General features: G+C 39.7%; 1 protein-coding gene across 30 annotated transcripts in view; it reads right to left on the bottom strand.

Moving 5' to 3' along the window:
* The window catches only part of LOC138746747 (protein TANC2-like), a 502,350-nt gene that overhangs the window by 111,221 nt on the left and 369,353 nt on the right, over positions 1–21,776 (bottom strand). For all 30 annotated transcript variants that reach the window (XM_069905106.1, XM_069905108.1, XM_069905110.1 and 27 more), the window contains 4 exons: positions 16,044–16,177; positions 9,990–10,221; positions 7,303–7,469; positions 2,090–2,697 (listed from right to left, as the gene is read on the bottom strand). In XM_069905106.1, coding sequence (XP_069761207.1) covers positions 2,090–2,697; positions 7,303–7,469; positions 9,990–10,221; positions 16,044–16,177 — 1,141 coding nt within the window. The remainder of the gene's footprint in view (positions 1–2,089; positions 2,698–7,302; positions 7,470–9,989; positions 10,222–16,043; positions 16,178–21,776) is intronic.

Here is a 21,776-nt window from a genome sequence, read left to right as displayed (position 1 = left end):
TGAGCAAAGATTTAAAAGGAACTCTTGGAACTGGAAGGTAAAGAATTAGTAAGTAAATCTAGAAGATAGAAGAGACAAAGACTAAAAAATAGAAAGATTAATGGCAACTGCTTCAACGCAAGGTGTCTGGGAAAAGAGTGGAGGGCAGGAATGATAACTCAACAATTTGGATTTCAGCTGTTTAAGCAAAACATTAAAAAAGTGAAAAGGGACTTTTTATTATCTGTTAAAGAAACAACAATGAGTGGGGCTGATATCCTGGAAAGTTCGAGAGCTTAGAGAGGAAAAAGTAGCAAGGAACATTTGGAAAAAAAGATGCATGAAAAGATTACTAGAAAATTAAAACAGGGGAATCCTAAGAAAACTGTATAAATGCATAAAACAAAGAAAAATGGAAAAAGTTTGGCTTATTTTAAATCTTAAGAGTAATCAACTGTGGGATGATTCAATGAATATTTTGGATATCTTTATGAAAGAGGGAGAGATACAATAATTGTACATGAGGAAGAGAAGTTATATACTGGATGGTACAAATGTAAAATAAACTAAAATATGAAAGTATTGTATATTTGTCAGTAGATAAGTCAGCAGGCCTAGATGAAATGAATCCCCCAGCCTATTAACAGAAGCAAGGAAGGAAACAGTGAAGGGCTCTGAGCAGAGATGTGGAGGACAAGACATGACAGAGTGGTCAGAAGATAAAGGTCCATGGGACTAAAAGGGATCCAACCAATGCAGGAGTTTCAGTTGAAGGGTATAAAATTGTGAAAACCCCCCCCATAAAATAGAGAATAAAATATTTTGTTTAGCAGAGGTTAATTACGGAATCATTAAGGGTCATGGATTCAACCAATTGGTACAAGAACTACTGGAACGAAATGATCTCTATTAGAAAGATAAACTAGCCATGGTTAACAGGTGAAGAAATATTTAAATTGTAGGCTACTGCATCTGAAGTGGCTAAGGAGAAATGGCACAGAAAGGGAAATGAGGCCCGATCACATTGAAAGTCAGTGCCGGCTTAAGGGTCCAAGTCACTTACTCCTACTGTCACATATTCTTTGTGATCAAAGAACAGGTTGCAGCCTGTCAAATAGAGAGATAAGCTACTCCAAAGCAGTCATCACCTTTCCACAAACAAAGGAAATAGTCAACACTTGAACTTTAACAGCTGCTCCATGTCATGTCTGCATAAGCTAAGCTCATCTTGGAATGTGGACAGTAAGTCCACAAAACAATTTTTAAAAAAAGATCAAGGAAAGGAAAACCAGATTTGGAAGTTATGAAACTGATATTGTATCCTGTAGAGATACAGAAAATAAAATAGACCCTTGAGTTAACAAGACAGTGGTTAAATTAGCTGCCTGAACACTAATCAAATAATAGCTCATTGAAAAAAAGTAGTCTTTGCAATAAACTTCCAGTAAAATATAGAAAAACATTTCAACCAGCACAAGACAACAGTTCATTCATTCTAAATTCTGGATGTAGTCTCGGCAGGACCAGATAAGTAAAATATAAAGACGATGGAAGTCAGCAACTCATAGCTGAAATCCCATGGAAGATATATCACGCTTGTACTGCTTGGAAAATAAACAGAAGACGACAAAATCTATTTCAATCAATGGAAATGCCAGATGGAGCCGCATTTTATAGAAATGCTGATATCAAATGAGGGTTCGTGAAAAAAGATAAAGCACATATTGAATGAGATTTTCAATGTCACACCTGAAGGGAAACTGGCTATTTATCATAAAACTATCAAATCATTCAAATATTTATAGTGCATGAAGATTACATTTCCTTTCCTTGAAATAGGATTACCTACAAAATTCACATTAAAAGCACATACCCTGATGAACTGTGTTAAGACCTGATAGCATTCTTGATAGTTATAACTTTGGAATAATAGTTTTCGAAGGCACACACAGTTTAAAACAAGACTGACCAAAATTTGAGTTATTTAAATCAACTTAGGGGATATATTAAATTGATGAGAATTATCCGAAAGGCCCAAGCGGAGTTTGTGAAAAATCATTAACATTCTTCCACCCAACTTCGCCACGTAGAAAATTTCTTAGTTTCTCACCTGGGATCACAGAGGAACTTTGTCTTCTCTCCATCCTCTCTCCATATTAGCCATTCTCGAAAGGATGGATGGACAAACATCCTGGTCATATCCCTCCTCTTTATCAGAAACATGGAAAGATTGTCCATTCTTTGTTGAAAGTCCTCCCATTCAAGGCTGCCATCAATATTCCCTGCATTGATTGCCTGGTAAAGCTGGTCATCCGTCATTGGATGCAAGGATGCCACAGCTACATTCAGAAGTGGTAGCACACGTTCAAAGGAGGACTGTGTGGGGAACTTCATGTTACACTGCAAGAGATAGACTTCGGCAAGGGAAACAGGTACTACTTTATAACTTGAACTCTTAAGCACCAAGTACCCTTTCTCAATCAAGTCAAAAGTCAATTTTAAGTAGAGGTACGATCCTTGGCTCAAAGCTTTGAGATGAGTACTCAGTTTACCAAATGTGGCGTTGTCCATTTTGCCATTGAGGGAGATGTTATTCTGGATTTCAGGGCTGCTGTGAATTCGGTGAAGAATGTAGGCCTGTAAATCCTGATCTATTGCCTCGTTCACATCCAGTTTGTCCAGATATATCTTATGGAATGGAAGAAGCTTGGCTACTTCCTGTGAAAACAATTGTTTTGGGGAGAAATCAAGTCACTAAAGTTAGATGGGAGTAATATCTGCACTTGTTAGCCTTCAATGGCACTCAGTATTCTGTTAACCAATGCTCAAAATTCTCTGGCTTGTTTTCATATCCATCCACAGCCTTTCCTCACTCTGAAAAATATCCATCAACTCTACAAGAATCGACATTTTTCCCCAATCCTAGCCATGGCCATGCACTAATTTTCATCAATTCACAGCATCAAAAACAAAATATGGCAGATGCTATAAATCTGAAATGAAAACAGAAAATACACAGGTCAAGCAGCATCCACAGTGGAGAAAATCCAGAACTGTCAAAATGCTCTGATTAAAGGCAATTGAGCACAGGGCAATTCTGTTTATTTCTTGATAGATGCTGCCTGAATATGTTTTTATTTCAATCCCTCCAGCACTTGTAACGTTGACCCGTCAAAGCTCAAGATCTGGACTTCCTGCACTAAACTGTCCCACCTTGCCTCATAAGACCTTTTTTTTTTAAACCATATTTTTTTGGTCTTTAGCACCACTACCTGGTCCCATCACTCAGTGATAATATTTCTATCAAGTGTCTGGTTACATTAATAATATTATAGAGGTAGGTCGCCATTGTTATCATAAATGTCCTGTCCAATAAAAGATCAGGCAGGCAAGCAAATTGTAATATTGAGATGCATCTAGAAATACATTCGAAGAAGGCATACAAAACAATAAATATGGAATAAATAAGAATTGTACAGCAAAGAATAGATCTGCAGATTCATGGAAGTGGCACGACAGGGTTAAGGTGAGCAAGATTCTTGCCTTTATTGGTTGAAGCAAAGAATTTGGTGCAGGAAACAGAGCTGGTGCTTCACAGCTTCAGTGACTTGGGTTCAATCCTGATCTCCGGGTCTAACTGTGCGTGGAGTTTACACCTCCTCCTGCTGGCTGTTAGCTTCTTCTCCAGTTTCCTCCCACATCCCATACCCGTGCAGGTTGGGAGTATGAGGGGGAGAGAGTGTAGTAGTGTCTGATGGTCGCTGGGCTTGTTTCTATGCTGAACGGCTCGATGATCAGAGGACAATACTAAGACCCTGTAGAACCTTAAACACTGTGTACAGATCTGATCACCAACATTGCAGATGTTCTAGCACTGGAACATATTCCAGAAGATCTATAAAGTCTCTTCCTTTTCAGCATTTCAAAGCTTAAAAATTCCTAAGGTTGCTTTCTCCCAAGTCTGCTTCACTCAATAATCATCAACTAGACTCTGTAAAAAGCAGCTAAATACAAGCTGCTGGGGGAACTCAGAAGGTGGGGCAGCATCAGTGGGAGGGGACGGCTCAATTAGTACAGTGGTTAGTGCAGCCACGTTACAGTGCCAGGAACCAGAGTTCAAAGCAGGTGCTGTCTGTCTCCGTTGGTTTCTTCCGGGTGATCTGGCTTCCTCCCACTGTTCAAAATGTACTGGGGGGTTGCAAGTCAATTGGTCGGCACGGTCTTATGGGCAGAAAGTTGTCATGCTGTATGCTTAAATACATTTTTTTAATCCGATCGATGTTTCTGGCTGGAGCTCTTCATCAAGCATCAGATTTCAGAATCTGCAATCTCCTGCATATCCTTGTAAAACGCAGCTTCGCCTTATTAGAGATATTGAATTTGTCCCATCTATTGTTGCCCCAATTAAAACCAGTTTAGTTTCTCAATTTTCCAGTTTGATGAAAGATCAACAGCCTTTTCCAGACCTGCCGCCGGATCTGTTGAGTGTTTCCAGCATTTTCTGGTTTTAACTTCAGAATTCCAGCATCTGCATTTATTCCAACTTTCTACAGCTTATCGGGACATTACCAGGCCTACAAAATGATTCAAGTGATTGGCTACAATAAGGCTGTTTCAAATGACACTGTGTATATTCAAGAGGGAAATGTCTGTGTGTTTTTTGGTCAGTATAGTTCATAGTGTGAAAAATAAATACAAAAAATAAAAAATAAATAAAGAAGGGTGATCAGAAATTTGATAGTGGTTAATAAAATTCTGAAAAGTCTTGAAAGAGCGAGTTTTTCCCCCTTGGTATAGTTAGAAACTAGAGGATGCAGATTTAAGATGGTGCTAGAACAATTCAAAGGGAATTTGGAAAAATGTTTTCAAACCAAAACCAGGGGGTATCAGTGTGGTGAATTTCTGCTGAGCTGTCAGTCTTCCCTTCGGTTTGCCTCTACCATTAAAGACACTCCCCTTGGGTATAACTGTGTATGCACCCATTTTTTTTAAATTATTGTACCATTAGTTTCTGCTAATAAAAGCCATGATTATTGTTTGACCACATTGTCTTTGTCTACTTCATCAACTGGCACTTCAATCAGGAGCTGGTGTTGGGAGACAGAAATTCCCACTGCATTCAATATGCCTTGTTGAAATATACCTGATAAAAGTTCTATAATATAAAGGATACAAGCTAAAGATGCTATGGACATCAGAAGACAAAATAGTCTCTTTTGGCCTTTTAAATTTCTGTGCTCCAAAATAACCATGATGCTTTTTGACAACATTTCCTGCTAAATTTATCCTTTTCTCTCTTTTCATAAAAGTGATGTTTCGTTACTCATCTTCATTTCCCCAAACACAAGGAAGTCCACTTTTATTTGAACCAGGTAACCAACCTTTCGCTGGGAGTGTGGAGACTGACTTGGCAGTCATAGAGCTTCCACAAAGGTAAGCGTTATCAGAAGTCTGCATGCAGACACTGAGTGAGAGCGTGGCCTTTGTTCTCTGCCATTTAATATGAAAACGGATCTGATTGTAACCCAATCCTGTCAACCCACAATACCCATTCAGCCCTTGCTTATCAAGTATCCATCTACTTCAGTCTGAAAAATATTCAAAAGCCCTGTTTCCACAATATTTGAGAAAGAGTTTGGAAGACATTCAGCCATCTGGGAGTAAGGTTTCTCCTCTGACTGTAGGACTACTTGTCTTGTGGGCGCGTGACTGGACTAACAATCCAGCTTCAATTAGTCAAACGCCATCATGTAAAATGATGCAATTTAAATCAATAAGGAGGATATTTTGTGAGGCGGTGCCAGGACATGACCAGTTACTTTATAAATGTCAATGCTGGAGAAACTTAGCAGGTCAAACCGTGTACTTTACGTAGCAAAGATAAAGATATGTAAGCAACGGTTTGGGCCTGAGCCCTTCATCAACGTGTGGTACCACCTTGTCTGCAGACTTGCGTATTTTACTTCGTAAATGTCAGGTGGTGAGCAGCCAGAAACAATTTGCATTTACATTGCACTCTAACATAATGAAACATTTCAAATCAGAAGTGGGATCACATAAGGGTTCGACCAAGAGTTACACTTGAGTATAGAGGTAGATTTTAAGACACATAATTTTCTGATTAAGATACACTATTAAGAATATGCTGAGACTCAGCAAAGCAAATTTTTAAAAATAGTTAATAGGCAAACCATATCTGAAAGTGAAATCAAGATGTGCCTGGTTCCTTATTAACACCAAGTGCAATGCGCAAAACTTAATTTGTTCTATACCAACACATTTCATCCTGGCTTTGAAACAAATGTTATTTTCACGGTGAGAAAAAAAATGATACCACAAATCAACAAGAAGTGTTGCATATCATGTAGGATATAAGTAATTCGTCATGAGGCCAGAAGGAAACAGAGAATAATAATGTAGGAAATGTGAAATTTTGCGAAAATAAATTATAATGAACCAGAGGAATCTGAGTGTCCGAGAGCACGATCCACAAAAGCCAAGAATACTGGCATTGCAAATAGTTAAGAAACTCTATGAGGGAAATTGAATGCAAACTATAAAGGTACATGCAGTTACATGCAGTATTGGTGATACCACCACTTGAAAAATAGGTGTACATTATTAATCTCCCTACTTAGGAAATGAGAACTTAGAAAGTATTTAAGAGATCAATACCTGAAATGGATGCATCTTATGAGGGACTAATTATGCTTGTATCTACTAGAGTTTAGAAATTAGAGAGATTACTTGGTTGAAGCATATTAATCTTGATAAGTCTCAACTCAGCTTGCTGACAGGTAGTGCAACACTATTACAGGGCCAGCCAACCTGGGTTCAAATCTGTCACTGTCCGTTAGGAGTTTGTACATTCGACCCATGTCCCATGTAGGTTGGCTTTGGGTGCCCACCCTTCAAAAAAGTACGGGATCAGTCAGTTATTTGGATTTAATTGAACAGTCTAGGGTTTCAATTGCCAGAATCGGCTTCTACCATGCTGTAATTTAAATGCAAGGTGGATATGGAGAGGAAATTTGCTCTAAAATTAGGGATCACTCATTTAAGAGAGAGATGGGACAAGTTTCTTACTCCCAGATGGCTGAATGTCTTCCAAACTCTTTCTCAAATATTGTGGAAACAGGGCTTTTGAATATTTTTCAGACAGAAGTAGGTGGATATTTGATAAGCAAGGGTTGAGTGGGTATTGTGGGTTGACAGGATTGGGTTACAATCAGATCCGTTTTCATATTAAATGGCAGAGAACAAAGGCCAAGTTTTCTGCTCCCTAACACGTATGTTTTTTTAGATATTGCCAAATAAACATACCTTGAGAGTTGTGCGAACTGTAACTATCAACTTCAGCCACGATGGGAATTTTCCAATCATTTTAATGAGAAATGACGCAATCGTGTCCCCATAATCTGGTTTGTGGAACTCCGCTTCATTCAGCCCATCGATTAGCACAATGTAATCCTCATCTGCAATTTTTCGCTCTGAAACAAAAATTAAATTCTTAACTTTCAGATCCCTCATGTTCAAAATAGTTTTGATATTCAAGTTATTTTTTTGTTGCAAAAAATTGGTTTAAAATTACATTTTGTTCAACTTCGGAAGCAGAAAATTAATTGAATCTATCAAAAAGAAAAAAAATCTTGAAAAGCATTTAACGTCTATACACGGCTGTCTATTGTTGGTATTTGAGCTGAGGGTAAAAGGCAGTGGGATGGATCGGTGGCACAGCAAGCCGAGTTGATGGTGAGACCATGCTCAAGGCTAGTGTGGGTGTTTGCCTGCACGTGCATGGCTGGCAGAATGGTTTTGACCACTAGTGGCTGAGCTTGCCCCATCACACTCACTAGCTGTCACTATCATCAATATTTGTCAATGTCCTGACCATCACTTGGGACTAGTTAAATAAATATCAAAACACTAAACACTCATATTTAAAAACATTTAATCTAATTTAATGAAATAAAATAAAAAGCTTTATCTATCTATGTCCCAGCACCCTATTTCTCCCATGCATTTCAAGTGCCCACAGAACAAAGTCATGGTCCTGGTAGTGAATAATTATCCAAGTTACACAAAGTGCAATTTTAAACCACTTTTTAACAAAAGAAAAATCTTCTGCTGTGGGTTGAATGAGCTGGTTTTCTGCCGAGATCTGGGAAATCCATGCTGGATTCCATGAGGAGTCCAATAAAGGCAGTGTAGTGTGTCTGTCCCATGTTCAGTGATCTGCTGAAGGGTAGATTGTACCTCAGCCTCTTCTCAGGGACAGCCAGGATGCAGTCTGATCTGCCAACACATCTATGCAGATGTTAGCAGAAGATTTCCCCATTATTTTATTTGAAAGACCATGTAGCAATTATTGGACACCTTCATTGTTAGCAACATGAAGCATCAGGATTACCACCACGCAATTAACTTTAACAGAACTACAACACATGTATAATACTATTTGGGAACTTAAATGGCTGAACATATATAAATATTCCCACATGAAGAAACACAAAGGGAAAACCTGAATGAATCAAGCAAGTCTCAAACTGCTCACCTTTCCCTTTTAAAGAAATAAGTAGGTTATTATCTGGTAATTCTAACAACAGACTTAAAGATAGATTTTCAAATGCTTTGCCACTAGAGATTGGCCACATTTAGAGCTTGCGATGAGAGTTAATGGTAGAATATATTCCATGTTTAATTATTATGACTGGGTAAAGTTATCACAGATGGGAGAATTCAATTGCAAACTTTACTGAAGACACAATATTTTTTGATTTGGAATGTCAAACTTGGAATTACCAGTCTAATGGGATCCAGCACTTTTTCATTTCGACATTTGACATTAACATTACATTTTTACTTGAGGTAAGGCACATTTGACGCATGTTGCAGTTATATCAACAATGAGCCAAAGTGCACAACTGTGAAATGTTATTTCAGCTTGCCGAAGTGACACTTCCATTTCTCATGAGTCATCCAGCTAGTTGAAAGAGATTGTGCATGAACAACTGTGGTAAATCAGATTAAATCAACCAGAATGAAAATCAAGTCCTAACTGACTTAACCTTTCCCTTTAACGCAGCTCCTCAAATCCTGGCAACATCCTTGTAAATCTTCTCGGCACTCTTTCAATATTTGACCCTGTAATTCTCCATGTCTAGATTAAAGATGGTGGAACAAGTCAGGCAGCTTAGTCATGGCTTACCAGAAAGTACAAGAAACAGTTCTATTTTACATCCGAGTGATCCTTCCTTCCTTAGTTTTTGACAAAATAACAGCTTCCATAGAACATTACAGCAAACAGTCCCTTTGGCCCTTTTAGTCTGTGCCATATATTATTCTGCCTAGTCACAATGACCTGCATCCAGTCCATTGTGCTCCATACTGCTCCTATCCATGTACCTGTCCAAATTTTTCTTAAATATCAAAAGTGAGCCTGTATTCACCACTTCAGCTGGCAGTTAGTTCCACACTCCCACCACCCTCTGTGTGAAGAAGTTCCCCCTGACCTTTTCTCTTTACACCCAGAAACCATGTTCTCTGGTTTCTATCTCACCTAAGCTCAGTGGCAGTATCAAATCTTCCCTCACTCTTCCACACTCCATGGAATAAAGTCCAAACCTGTTTAATTTTTCACTGTAACGCAGTTCCTGAAGTCCCGGCGTCATCCAAATGAATCGCTTTGCCATCTTTCAATCTTATTGATATCTTTCCTGTAGTTGGTTGACAAAAATTGCACTCAACTCAAAATTTGGCCTCAGCAATGTCTTATAGAGCTTCACGGGAACATCCAACTCTGGTACCCAGTACTTTGATATATGGCCAATATGCTAAAAGCTCTCTTTACAACCCCATCTAGCAGTGATGCCACATCCTTTTGAAGTACAGTTGAGATCAGCTATATCAGGATGAGTTTCTGTGTACATCCTTCTACAGTGCTTCACAGAACTGTGCCAAAGAAATGCTTCACATGTAATTCCTTGAAATCCTTAGAGAATTTGACTTACCTTTACGCAAGTTGTCAAGTGGTTCCAGGACTCCTCTTCTAAATGATGCCATAGGATCTTGAACACAAGATCGCAAGCTGAGCATACTCTGTAAATGTGGTTCTCGAAGGAGGTGCTCCCGATAGGCAATAAGTTGGGGTGATCGGCAAAGGAGAGCTGCCACATTGTGTACAAACTCTGGAACTAAGCAGGTATAGGCATTGTCTGCTTGGCAGTAATGGTAGGCTACCACCTGGAAAGAGAAGCTCAATAAGCAATTTTCTAAAACTTCCTCAGTTGACTATGAGATCAACTAAATAGGCAAAATCTGAAATAAATGGCACCAAGTTGGATGCAAAATGTTATTTTTGGAGAAATTCATTTTGGAACAAAAGCTGTGGTTGGGAATAATTTACTCTTCATGGGATCTGCCAGTGTATATGGCCTGAAATTGATATATATATATATTTTATTATTAGATCTTAATATTTCCCCTGAAATTGTTACTCATTTATTTGTTTTGCTCTGCTTCCAAAATACTAGCATGCTTTCATGAAATGAAGCATTACACATTTAAAATTGACTACTGGTTAGCCAAATACAAGCTTTAATTTTTTTTGACATTGTGAAGGCTGATGCAATCATAATGAACATTTCAAGCACCAAATGAAAAATATTATCATGTGTCAGTTATCGTCTGGTGGTGAAGGAACACGACAACATCCTGACATTGTAACTTGTCAGAACTAATGCAAGTGAAGGTGAGTTTTTGAAAAATACAGGTGGTATTGTTCTGTGGTTGTCATTCACTGTGAACTAGAATGGGGCTGTACAAGAGACCACAGCACAGTGGTCTGAAAGAATAATGCCCACCCGCTGCATTGAAACACTGATGCAATAAGTGAGGGAATAGTAGAGGGGGAGAGGAGAGAATGAATGAAAATTATGGGGTTCCTGGGGGGGGGGGGGGGGTGGAAATCAGATAAAGTTAACTTTTCCATCAAATTTTATTGTCTACTTCTCATTCTGAAATAAAAGCTACCAGTTTCCCATTGCCAAATACAACAATACTTCCCCTCTCCACCTTCCACAGGGACTCCTCCTTCCACAGGGACTCCTCCTTCCACAATTCCATCATCCACTTATCCTTTCCCACCAATTGCACCCTTGGTACCTACCTCTATGACCTGCAGGAATTGCTACACTTGCACCCACACCTCCTTCCTCCCTACTATTCTCTCCCCCATACAGTCCTTTCAAGTGAAGCAAAACTTCACTTGTGAATCTGCAGGGGTCATCAACTGAATCCAGTGCTCCCATTGTGGACTCCTCAGAGAGAATGGACGCAGAATGAGAGATCGTTTCATTGAGTATCTTTACATTGTCCACCAAAATAAAGGGGGTCTGGCAATGGCCATCCCATTCCCACACTGATGTGTCTGTCCATGGCATGCACTGTCAATATAAGGCCACCTACAAATTGGAGAGAAAACATCCAACCAGATGGCATCAAGATCAACTCCTCCAGTTTCTGTTAAACCCCTCCTGTCTCTGTCTCTCTCTCTCTCTCTACCCCTGTTTTCTTTTCTCCAGCTCCCCACCTTCATCCCTCTCCATTTAGAGAACCACCCCTCTCCTCCTATCACCTCTCAGTTTTGTTTCTCTTCTGCCCTCCCATTATCCATCTATGATCTGTTGGCCTGTGCACTTCTTTCGGGCTCTTCCCATTACTCCAATGCTTCAGGAATTACCAAAATTAATATTTTAGTGATAAAATTATCTATAACTGATGAAGCTTTCACCTCTGCCATGTTGGCACAGCCTCATCAAGTTTCTGCTGGAGGAATCAATCCATCTGACAATTAAGGAATTAGGAATAAACAATGGTCAGTCCCTGATTTCACTCCATGATTCAGAGATGGGAAAAGAAATGAACAAAAGATCACAAAAATGTAAGAACAGCTGAGAGCAGTTTTATGGGGTGGTGAAAGAATGAGGTGCTCCTCAGGCTTTGCTGTCAATTGAGGTCATTTATTTTGGGATCAATACTTTGTACTTGAATTCTCTAGGCTCGTTTAAATTTAGAAATGAAAAACTTTTTTTCTCAGTCAGTACCAAAGGTAACATTGTAGCTTCATAACTGACATTCAGGCAGGAGGAAAATTTGGCGTGAAATTAGTATAAGAAACAAAAAGCAATAGAGAAACATTTTATGGTAACTCATTTTCTACTTTGGATGACCAGGACTAAGCAGTTTGCTAATCATAAATCACAGAATCACCAAATTATTAGGCGTAATATATATTAATATATAACTTTAGATGTATGTATAATTTTTTTCTCTCGAGAGGCTATCCTGTCCCTTTTTCCAATGGCCTGATTGACTGCATCCCCCAGGGTTTCAGAGACATGTTCAAAATCACAACCACTCCTCGTAATCCCCTTGCATTTTCAGTCCATCGTTTGTGCCCCTGATCTCTGACCCATTTGTTAATAGGAATAGCTTTATAAATTGTTCTAAATCTGTCATGATATTGTGGATGCAATCAAATCTTTAACATCCTCTTTGCTAAAGCTTCTTCAATCTAACCTTGCAGATTAAATGCCTAATGACTGCATCCTTTCTAGTAAAGCTTTTCTGTGCCCTGTCTTGGATTTTCACATCGGGTGGTACGGTTAGCGCAATACTTATCACAGCGCCAGCGACACGGGTTCGATCCCAACACTCTTCCTGTGTCCACATGGGTTTCCTTCGAGTAATCTGGTTTGTACTGTGGACAGGAGTGAACTCTACTCTTCTCCAAAGTACTGAAAATGCTCAACACAGATTTCTCCTCATAACAAAAATATCATTGGTGTTGAGAAGGGGCTTGACAATGCTGCCTCTCCCCCTCAGCTGGTGGCCCATGAGCTTGCTCTAGATGGTCTGCAGTAACTAAAGGAATTCTTATCGTGGTCCTTGGGAGCAAAAATCAAGTGAGAATCAGTATCCTAGAACATAGCCAATCAGGCCCAGGGGTTCCGACAGCCATTCATCTAATTAGCTTGCGAAACATCTTCTCTCCAATGATCATGACGAGATTCTTTCATCTTTCCTTTTGCATCCAGGTTCCTCATCATTATTGGGATGAAGGGCTGATTTAAAAAAATACTTGCTCATAGTTACTGCCATTTCCTATTAGTTCCCCAGTCTCATTCTCATTATAAAAATAGCCTGTGCAGCAAGATGATGTCTTCAGCAGCTGTCAATCCCTCTTTTGGAACTTCTGTCATTTTCACAGTTCACTCAGCAAACTTTCTCTTCAGTTGATGAGGGCTAAAATGTCCATATACAGATTTCTTTTTCTGACTTGTGTTTTGTCCAGTTTGTGGGTGAGAGGGTTAGTGTATGAGGAGTATTTGATGTCTCTGGACCTATTCTCACTGGAATTTAGAAGGATGAAGGAGGGGATGACATTCTCTTTCACCTACGTTGTTCAGGATAACTGCTTCAAATGACAGTTTTTCATTTCAGCTGATAACAAGCCAAGAGTATAAACCAGGAAAACCACCAGTAATTGATTTTCTTTCAATGCCAAAGGTTTTCTGTAGGTATCCCTCACAAATCTGCATTCTATTTCTACCTTTTGTAAACACTGCTGCCCCAGTCCTACTTGGTAGTAAGCGATGTGCCTAAATTATCCCGACACTGTCTGTGGTCTGGGACAATTTTCAGCTCTTTAATCTTTTTTCCATTTCTGGCTTCAGAAATTCCAAAACAACAGCACCGTTAGTGTAGCTATTAGCGCAACACCTTTACAGCGCCAGCAATTGGGAGTGGGGTTCAAATCCTGAGCTGTCTGTAAGGAATTTGTATGTTCTCCCCATGTCTGCGTGGGTTTTCCCCGGGAGCTCTCGAATCCTTCCACCATTCGAAACGTACTAGGGCTGTAGGTTAATTGGGTGTAACTGGGTGGCATGGACTTGTGTGCCGAAGCCTGATACCGTGCTGCAAGTCTAAATTTTTTTAAAATTTAAATTAATGTGGGCTCCACTTTTATCTCTTTGACTAAGCTTTTGGTCAGCGACAAAAATGCTCCAGCAAAACATCTTGGGAAGTTTTGCCCTCTAAAGCCCCGACATAAGAACACTAGATATTATTTAATGTTATTAAAGTTGCTGTGGCAGCATTTTAATAGCCTGGTTTATTTTGCGCAGATATATCAACTCTTATTTATTAATTCATATTTTAGTCAGGAGCATTGAATGCAAGAGTGAACAGCTCAGTAATTAATACCTTTTTAATATTCGAGTATCTTTTTTTTATTTTTAAATTTTAAGAACATGCACACAATATTGTACCACTCACTGACTGTAAAAGAACATGTACAGAATAGAGCTGTAAACAATTGGACAAAAAAAAAATCACTCCACACAAGTATCACTGTCATTGCACAGTGAAGTAATGCACTCGAATTCCATTTCACCAGGCCATTGGGAATAAATGCAAATCATATTTGAATTAATTCTCTTGCTATTCACACAAAAAACTGTATTTAATGTTACAGAAGTCCTACTTTTGAGAAGCAATCTCCCTTAAACAAGTACGTGGCTGTGTGTGGACAGATGCATTCATTCACCTGCACCTATTTTCGGGCTACTGGGAGGAGGGAAAATTGAAGAAGGATATATAGAAAACTAGATATTTCCAGGTTATCAATATCAGAGTTTGGTGTTTTGTAAATTAACTTGTGCTACTTTAACGTTACACAACAAAATTCTGCAAGATAAATGGATTTCTGTGAATTGCTGAGGCCAGTTCTTTGCAATCATTGCAAAGATTAATTCTTCTGCTATATGAAAGAACAGAACAATCAACAATGACAAGAATACATTTAAGCTTGTGTTCGTCTTTCTAAAATGCCTACTCGTCCGCTTAGCTTTACTAAGCAGCATCATTCATACTTTCACAAATAAGGACATGTAATGGTTCCTAAGCTATAAAATATATGATCAGGCAACCACTCTGGTCTGATAGAATATGAAACATGAACTAAGAATATTAGATGTAGGAGCAGAATTAGGCCATTCAGTCTACTGAGTATGCTCCACCATTCGAATCGTGAGTGATCTATTTTTCCTCTCAACCCCATTCTCCTGCTTCTCTCCATAACTTCTGACACCTTCATCAACTCCATTTTAAATCTACCATGGACAACTATGGCAACAAATTCCACAGATTCACGATCCTCTGGCTGAAGAAATTTCTTCCATTTCTTCTACAGGGACATGCTTTTATTTAGAGACTGTGGCCTCTGGTTCTGGACTCTCCCTCTGCAGGAAACGTCTTCACGTCCACTCTATCTTGACCTTTCAGTATTCAGCAGATTTTGAAATTGCCATCCCCTCCTTCATCCTTCTAAATTCCAGTGAGAATAGGCCCGGAGACATCAAACATTCCTCATACACTAACCCTCTCAATCTGTGATCATTCTCGTAAACCTCCTCATGACCTTCTCCAAAATCAGCACATTTTTTCCTAGAAATGGGACCCAAAACTGTTCACAGTATTCAAATGCATCTTACCAGCACCTTATAAAATCTCTGCATTTCATCCTTGTTTTTAAATTCTAGTTCTCTCAAATGGAATGCTATCATTGCAGTTGCCTTCCTTACTACTGTTTCAACCTGAAAGTTAACCTTTAGGAATCCTATCTCTGGACTCCTAAATCCCTTTGGACTTCGGTTTTATAAATTCTCTCCCCATTTAGAAAATAATCTGCATTCTTATTGCTTCCCCCAAAGTGCATGATCATATATTTCTTGATGCTGTATTCCAACTGCTACTTCTTTGACCATTCTCCCAACTAGGTCAAGTCCCTCTGCAGACTCTCTGCTTTCTCAATACAACCCAAATCTCCACTTTGTATCATCCATAAACTTGGTCAGAAAACCATTAATCAAATCATTAACATTAGTGGACCCAACACCGACCCCCTGCGAAAGACCACCAGTCAAAGGAAGACAAGCAGAAAAGGTCTTGCTTGATAGTAGAGAGACTATTAAATATCCATCACATTTCAAGCCTCTTTGTACCTGGGTAGCCAGTCTTTTCATCGTTTCCTCCTGACGTCGACGGAGTTCAGGTGTGCTTGGGCAGCTCCCACTGGAAATGGAGGGGTGTCCTTGAGATGGCTGGGTAAGTGGTAGATCTCTGCTGCATTCTACATCTATAGTAAAAAGAGAACAACAGTGTATGAGGAGAACAAATTTGTGGCCTCGTCAAAGTGAGCTCAAAAAATGAATTTCTCTCTTTTTCCTTTCACACTGTTTGGGCAAGGATTTCCCATTATGTTTCTTTCCTTATACTTGGTACAGTGTGGCCTAGATATTCTGCCTAAACTTTCCAATTTTTAAAAATCATAATAATGGAACCATATTTCTGCTTCAAAAAGAGGAATCGACGCAAATGAAGGATACTCACATCCTGAACTCTACATTATGACTGAATGCATGAGAAGCAATCATTTAAAATCTTTAACTGGCCAAGAGGGATGGAAAAAGGGAGTCAGAAGGTAGCCATCTTGGAGGATCTGCTTGGAGAGCATAAGTATTTATGCCTAGTTTAGCATATCCTACACTCATTTTCAATTCAAAATTCCTTTGTTGGTATGAAATAGTACAGAACATGTAATATTACTCAAACAAGCCTTCTGCTTGGTGTAGGGCAAATAAAGAGTCCATCATTCATTTTGCACGGCGTTCCTTCCAGTATGAGAAAAAGAGAAGCAGGAGTCCCTTCAGAGTCTCCGAGTGTCCGTGGATTTGCCTCCAGTGCTCACACAGCCTCTGCAGCCACACACATGCCTGAAAATTTCAATCCAGTGGCAATCTAAGCTCTAGATCCAAATCTTCAGCCCCCAAGGTCCTTCAAGAGCTCCGATACCTGTTTACCATGAGCCAGTCTCCAGCAGCCCACAGCCTGTGCGGGTACCCTGATCATAAGTTGCCCGCAGCCGCGGAGCCACTCGATGATCTGCTGATGTGGTCGCCTACCCAGTAAGGTTGTCTCCTCTGCTTCACCTTCTGTTTCTGGTGCCCTGCTCCGGTCCACTGCTCTATTGGAGTCTGCAGCGCCTTATGGTCGCAGCCGAGCACAGGCGCTGCCATCTTGGGCACAGACCCATGGCTGCAGGATTTTCATTTAACACCACCACTAACAGGACATTTAACACCTGTAGGGAGCATTAGGAGTGGGATGGGTGGGTTGTGTCTCCATTCTCCCAGGTCTGCATCAAAGCCAACACTGCCGCTACAACATCTGCGGTGCACTGCCATCTTTTTAAAAACTCAACTTGAATCATTGAACATGATATTAAGCACTGCATTAACAATAGAAGTTGATCACTTAAATGAAACCCTGTGGCAACAGCTTTATTCATTTTCTTTAACTCATTAAATGAACAATAATTAATTTCTGTTCTTTATTTTTGAATTGTGATGGATTATACATATTTTATATTGGTATATAGTTATGTTTTTGAAGGAGATAGATCGTGGGAGTAGTGTAGGTCACAAACAAACAAACACTTCACAAAACAGATCTAATTTAAAATTCCAGAGCTCTGTTCAAGCCAGACAGTCCAGGCTTCGAGGGCCTTTACAAAAACTTTGAAGAATGCCTATAGAGACTTCACAAGTAGGTGTTAATTGGACATGTTGTGGAGTAACGGATTGTTTTGAAAGCAACAGCTGAACAGGGTCCAGTGCTGCAATTTGTCTGGTTGCAGTTTGCTGTTCTAAGGTCATGTGGTTTTTGCATGCAGAGTGAGAGAGAGAGAGAGAGAGAGAGAGAGAGAGAGAGAGAGAGAGAGAGAGAGAGAGAGAGAGAGAGAGAAGACCAAACAGGCTTTCTCTAAGAGAGAGAGAGAAAACTGGTTTCTGCAGTCATGGCAAGCGAGCAGCTTGTTGAAACCCCATTTTCCAGACAGGTTGTGAGTTCTGAGTTCAGCCTATTGAAATCCCTTGTGGCCATACAAGAGGAAAATGGCTGGCTAGACTGTTTCAAGAATCAAGAGGGAAACAAGAGGAACTCTGTCAGGACCTGCAGAAAAAGGAGTTATCATTTGGAAAAACCTGATGGGGCAAGTTTCTTTGGAAAGACAATGAAATGGCTGATCGGAGGGAATCAGTTTGTGTGCGTCCAACAAGCAACAAATTTCTCTCTGAAACCAACAAGAACCTTCCTGAGTGGTAACCAATTACCTTTAAGCACTAGAGCCCGGTGAAAATTCATAAATGTTAAATTCTGTGCACAGTATAAGAACTGCCCGATACCGGTGAACTTGGAGGAGTGGGAAGTGAGATTGGACTGTGAATCAAAGAACTTTACACATTGCATACATGTGTGCTTTGAATTAGAAGGGGGTTAAGTTAGGTTAAGTTAATAGCAATAAGTTAAAGGTTGTTTTTATGTTTAAAGAAAATTAAAAATACTTTTAAGTAAATCATCTGTTTGGGTGAATTTCTATTGCTGCTGGGTTTTGGAGTCCTCTGGGCCCATTACAGAATTAATTAAAGAAACAAATCAAAATTATTTTTTTCTTGAAATGAACTATGAATTAAAAATGAGTAGTATTATTTCATAAAAATTTCAAAATTTTGTACCTTCCAATCCTTTTGATTAAAAGTTTATCAACATCCACCCTAATGCAACTCCATAGCTCACAATTTTGATGTGATTAACAGAAACATTATTTTGATTTATTATTCCTGTTTATCTCCTCAAACCTGCTCATCTTGACACTCCGATGGGGGAAGTTCATGTGCATTAGTTGGAAAAGTCACATTTTTAGAAAATCCAAAATTAACAACACTGAAGTGAACATGCTGTTTGAATTTAAACTTCACATTTTTAGATTGAAAATAAAAATCATAATGTCATCTTATAAGAGCCAAATGGAGGTGGGGGGGTGGGGGGAGGTTTGGTCTTTTACCTGAAATAAATGTCTCAGAGCCAATAACCGATCATCTTAATTCGCAAGACGGCATGCGATTTCGGTAGTGTAACCCACAAACCGTTCATTCATAAATCCCAGGATGTGTCATGCACTTTTGAGAAAGTATTTGCAAAATATCTTTATTTATTGAACAAACAGACAACAGTCAATTTTACAGAGGCTGTCTCTGTTTAGAATTAGTGTTTGCTTTCATCTTGAAAGAGTGTACGATTATCCTCATTCCTTTTGAGCTTTGTACAGATATTTAAACTGATCTGGTAATGACACCAACTGGAAATCCTTATTAAACAAAAGAAACAACGGAACAGATTGAGAGATGTTCAGTATTTGACCAACAGCTGCTTTTCATTTTATTTCCAACTGCTTTTCATCTTTCAAAGTCTGTTGTGTTGATACTATTTGTTAAACAAGAGCTGTGTGAAGACATGAACCCTTTCTGCTCCAGACAAACAAACACACACTTCAATTAAGACAAGACTAAGAAAAAAAGGTGAATAATTATTCCAAAAACAGCTGACCTGGCTAAAATGCACAGACCTCAAAAATAGGCCTAAGTATCAGACTACGAGATGGAGAAACAGATTCCTGGTCTGTTTAGTAACTTCCCCTGTTGAAATGGTATAATCCATTCCACTTAACTCAAAGTTCCTTCATTCAAGTGATCTGACAGTTCAACTTTGAGAACAAAAGTCCCAAGGTAACTGCTATTTTTTTCTGCTTTAAGTTGCCAAGGTGAAATTGTTATTTTAGTACAGAATTTAAAACTATCAGGAAAAGATGGACTGCATAACATTTGGCATGAAAAAGGCTGGTATAGTGCTGCAGGTCTGGGGAGCCAAGATGCACATGGCAAAGAAATCACTTCATAGTTCCACCATCAGTACAACATTTTGGTTCTTAGCGTTGTAATTTTCACTTACATTTTTAAGGACCAGTTAGCTACTCAAAAAAAAAGAACAACTTCAAAAGCTATTTTACCATTTTGAACTCCCAACCATATATAGTCACGTCACCTCCCCAATCTGCTCTCCTGAATGTTCCTGAATGGTACGCACGCTTTTAGTTTATAAGGACAGGCTGCACCTCAGCTCAGTGAGGACAAATACCCTTGTGGGGAGATTTGCTTGTGCTATGTAGGAGGGCTTAAACTAATTTGCTGGGTGGGGATGGTGAGAGGCACAGCAGCTTGATAGAAAATAGGCAAGTCCAGTGGGCAGAGCAGGATGGGAAGGTTATCAGGTTCAACTGCATTTACTTTAATGCAAGGAGCCTCAGATGATCTTCGTGCACAGATTAGCACATGGAATCGTGATGCCACTGCAATCATAAAAATATGGTTGAGGGAAGGGCAGTACTGGGAGCTTAATATTCCAGTGTACAGAAAATTCAGGTGTGACAAACATAAATGGAAAAAGGGGGAGGTCGCGACTGATCCAGGAAAACATGATAGCAGTTCTTAGACAAGATATCCTGGAGGGATCATCCAATGAGACCAAATAGAACATAGGAAATTAAAAAAAGGGCAATTATTTTGCTGGGGTCACATAGGCCTTCCAATAGTCAGCAGAAAGTAAAGCAACAGATATATAAACAAATCATAGACAGGAAAATGGTAGTGAGGGATTTGAACTCTACTAATATTGACTGGAATTGCCATAATGCAAAAAAACTTAGTTTGGATGGACTCAAGTGACTGTAAATGCTGGAATCTGAAGCAAAAAACAAACTCATGGAGGAACTCAGCAGGTCAGGCAGCGTCTGTGGAGGGAGAAAGATAGGTCAATATTTTGGCTTGAGACCGTGCATCAGGGCTGAGAGAGTAAAGTGGATATAACCAGTTTAGAAGTGATGGAAGGAGGGAGGCAGGAGCTGGCAACCCGAAGGTGAATCCAGTTGAGGAGGTTGATGGGCAGGTGGGGCGAGAATGGCAGAGACACCAACAGGAGCTGGGGGTAACAAAGGGCATCAGATTGTCAGAAAGATGATGAGTGGCACCAGATAAGGGAGGATGGTGGACAGATAGGGAGGGGATAGGGGGACCATTGGGAAGGGTGGGTGTTGGGCAGATGGACCCAGGTGGAGCAGGGGAAAGGAACTGGGGGGAGGGGAGTTGAAAAGAAGCAGGCTCCCACAGCCAAATCTGAGTCTGTGGTACTGTCGATAATATCCTTCATAATTTAACTGATGTCTGATTAGACTGATTGGCCAGTAATTAGCTAGGTTGGGCTCTGAGAAATGATATGTGCAGACAGCTTTTTTTCAAATTGCTTGTTCGATGTCAGCATCGCAGGAGACAAGGCTTCCATGTCTCGTGATAGAGATGAGAGATGAGAAGTTTGACTGGTGTTGAAGTAGCTACATTCAGTGACTGATGTACATGTTATTGAAGCAGCCATGATAAAGGGAATGAATGTTTACTGATAAAAGTGGGGTGCTGATCAATTGGGCTGTTTTATCCAGAATGGTATTGAGCTTCTCAAATTGTTGGGAATATGTAGGTGGTGGTGCAAGAAATGAGACACGATGGACGAAGCCAACTTTCGACCTGGCCCCTCTGTTTTATGTTGCTGGTCCAGTTCAGTTTCTGGTCAATAGTGCCCAAGATTTAGTACTTGGATTGGCTGACTGGTGGACTGAGGGATATGCAAGGTCTTTAGGTGATACGTAGTGGAAGTGGATATTGCTGATGGCCCAAGCACCTTATGGATGACAAGTTTTGAGCTGCCAGAACTGTTCTGAATTGATCCTATTTAGTACAATACCAATATTGCCTACATGATAAAGGGTATACTTCATGTGAAGACAGGAC

The sequence above is a fragment of the Narcine bancroftii genome, chromosome 12 (genome assembly GCF_036971445.1).
Source record: "Narcine bancroftii isolate sNarBan1 chromosome 12, sNarBan1.hap1, whole genome shotgun sequence".
In the NCBI taxonomy this organism is placed as follows: domain Eukaryota; kingdom Metazoa; phylum Chordata; class Chondrichthyes; order Torpediniformes; family Narcinidae; genus Narcine; species Narcine bancroftii.
Note: the sequence above shows the minus strand (reverse complement) of the source record. Positions and strands in the feature narration are given on the sequence as shown.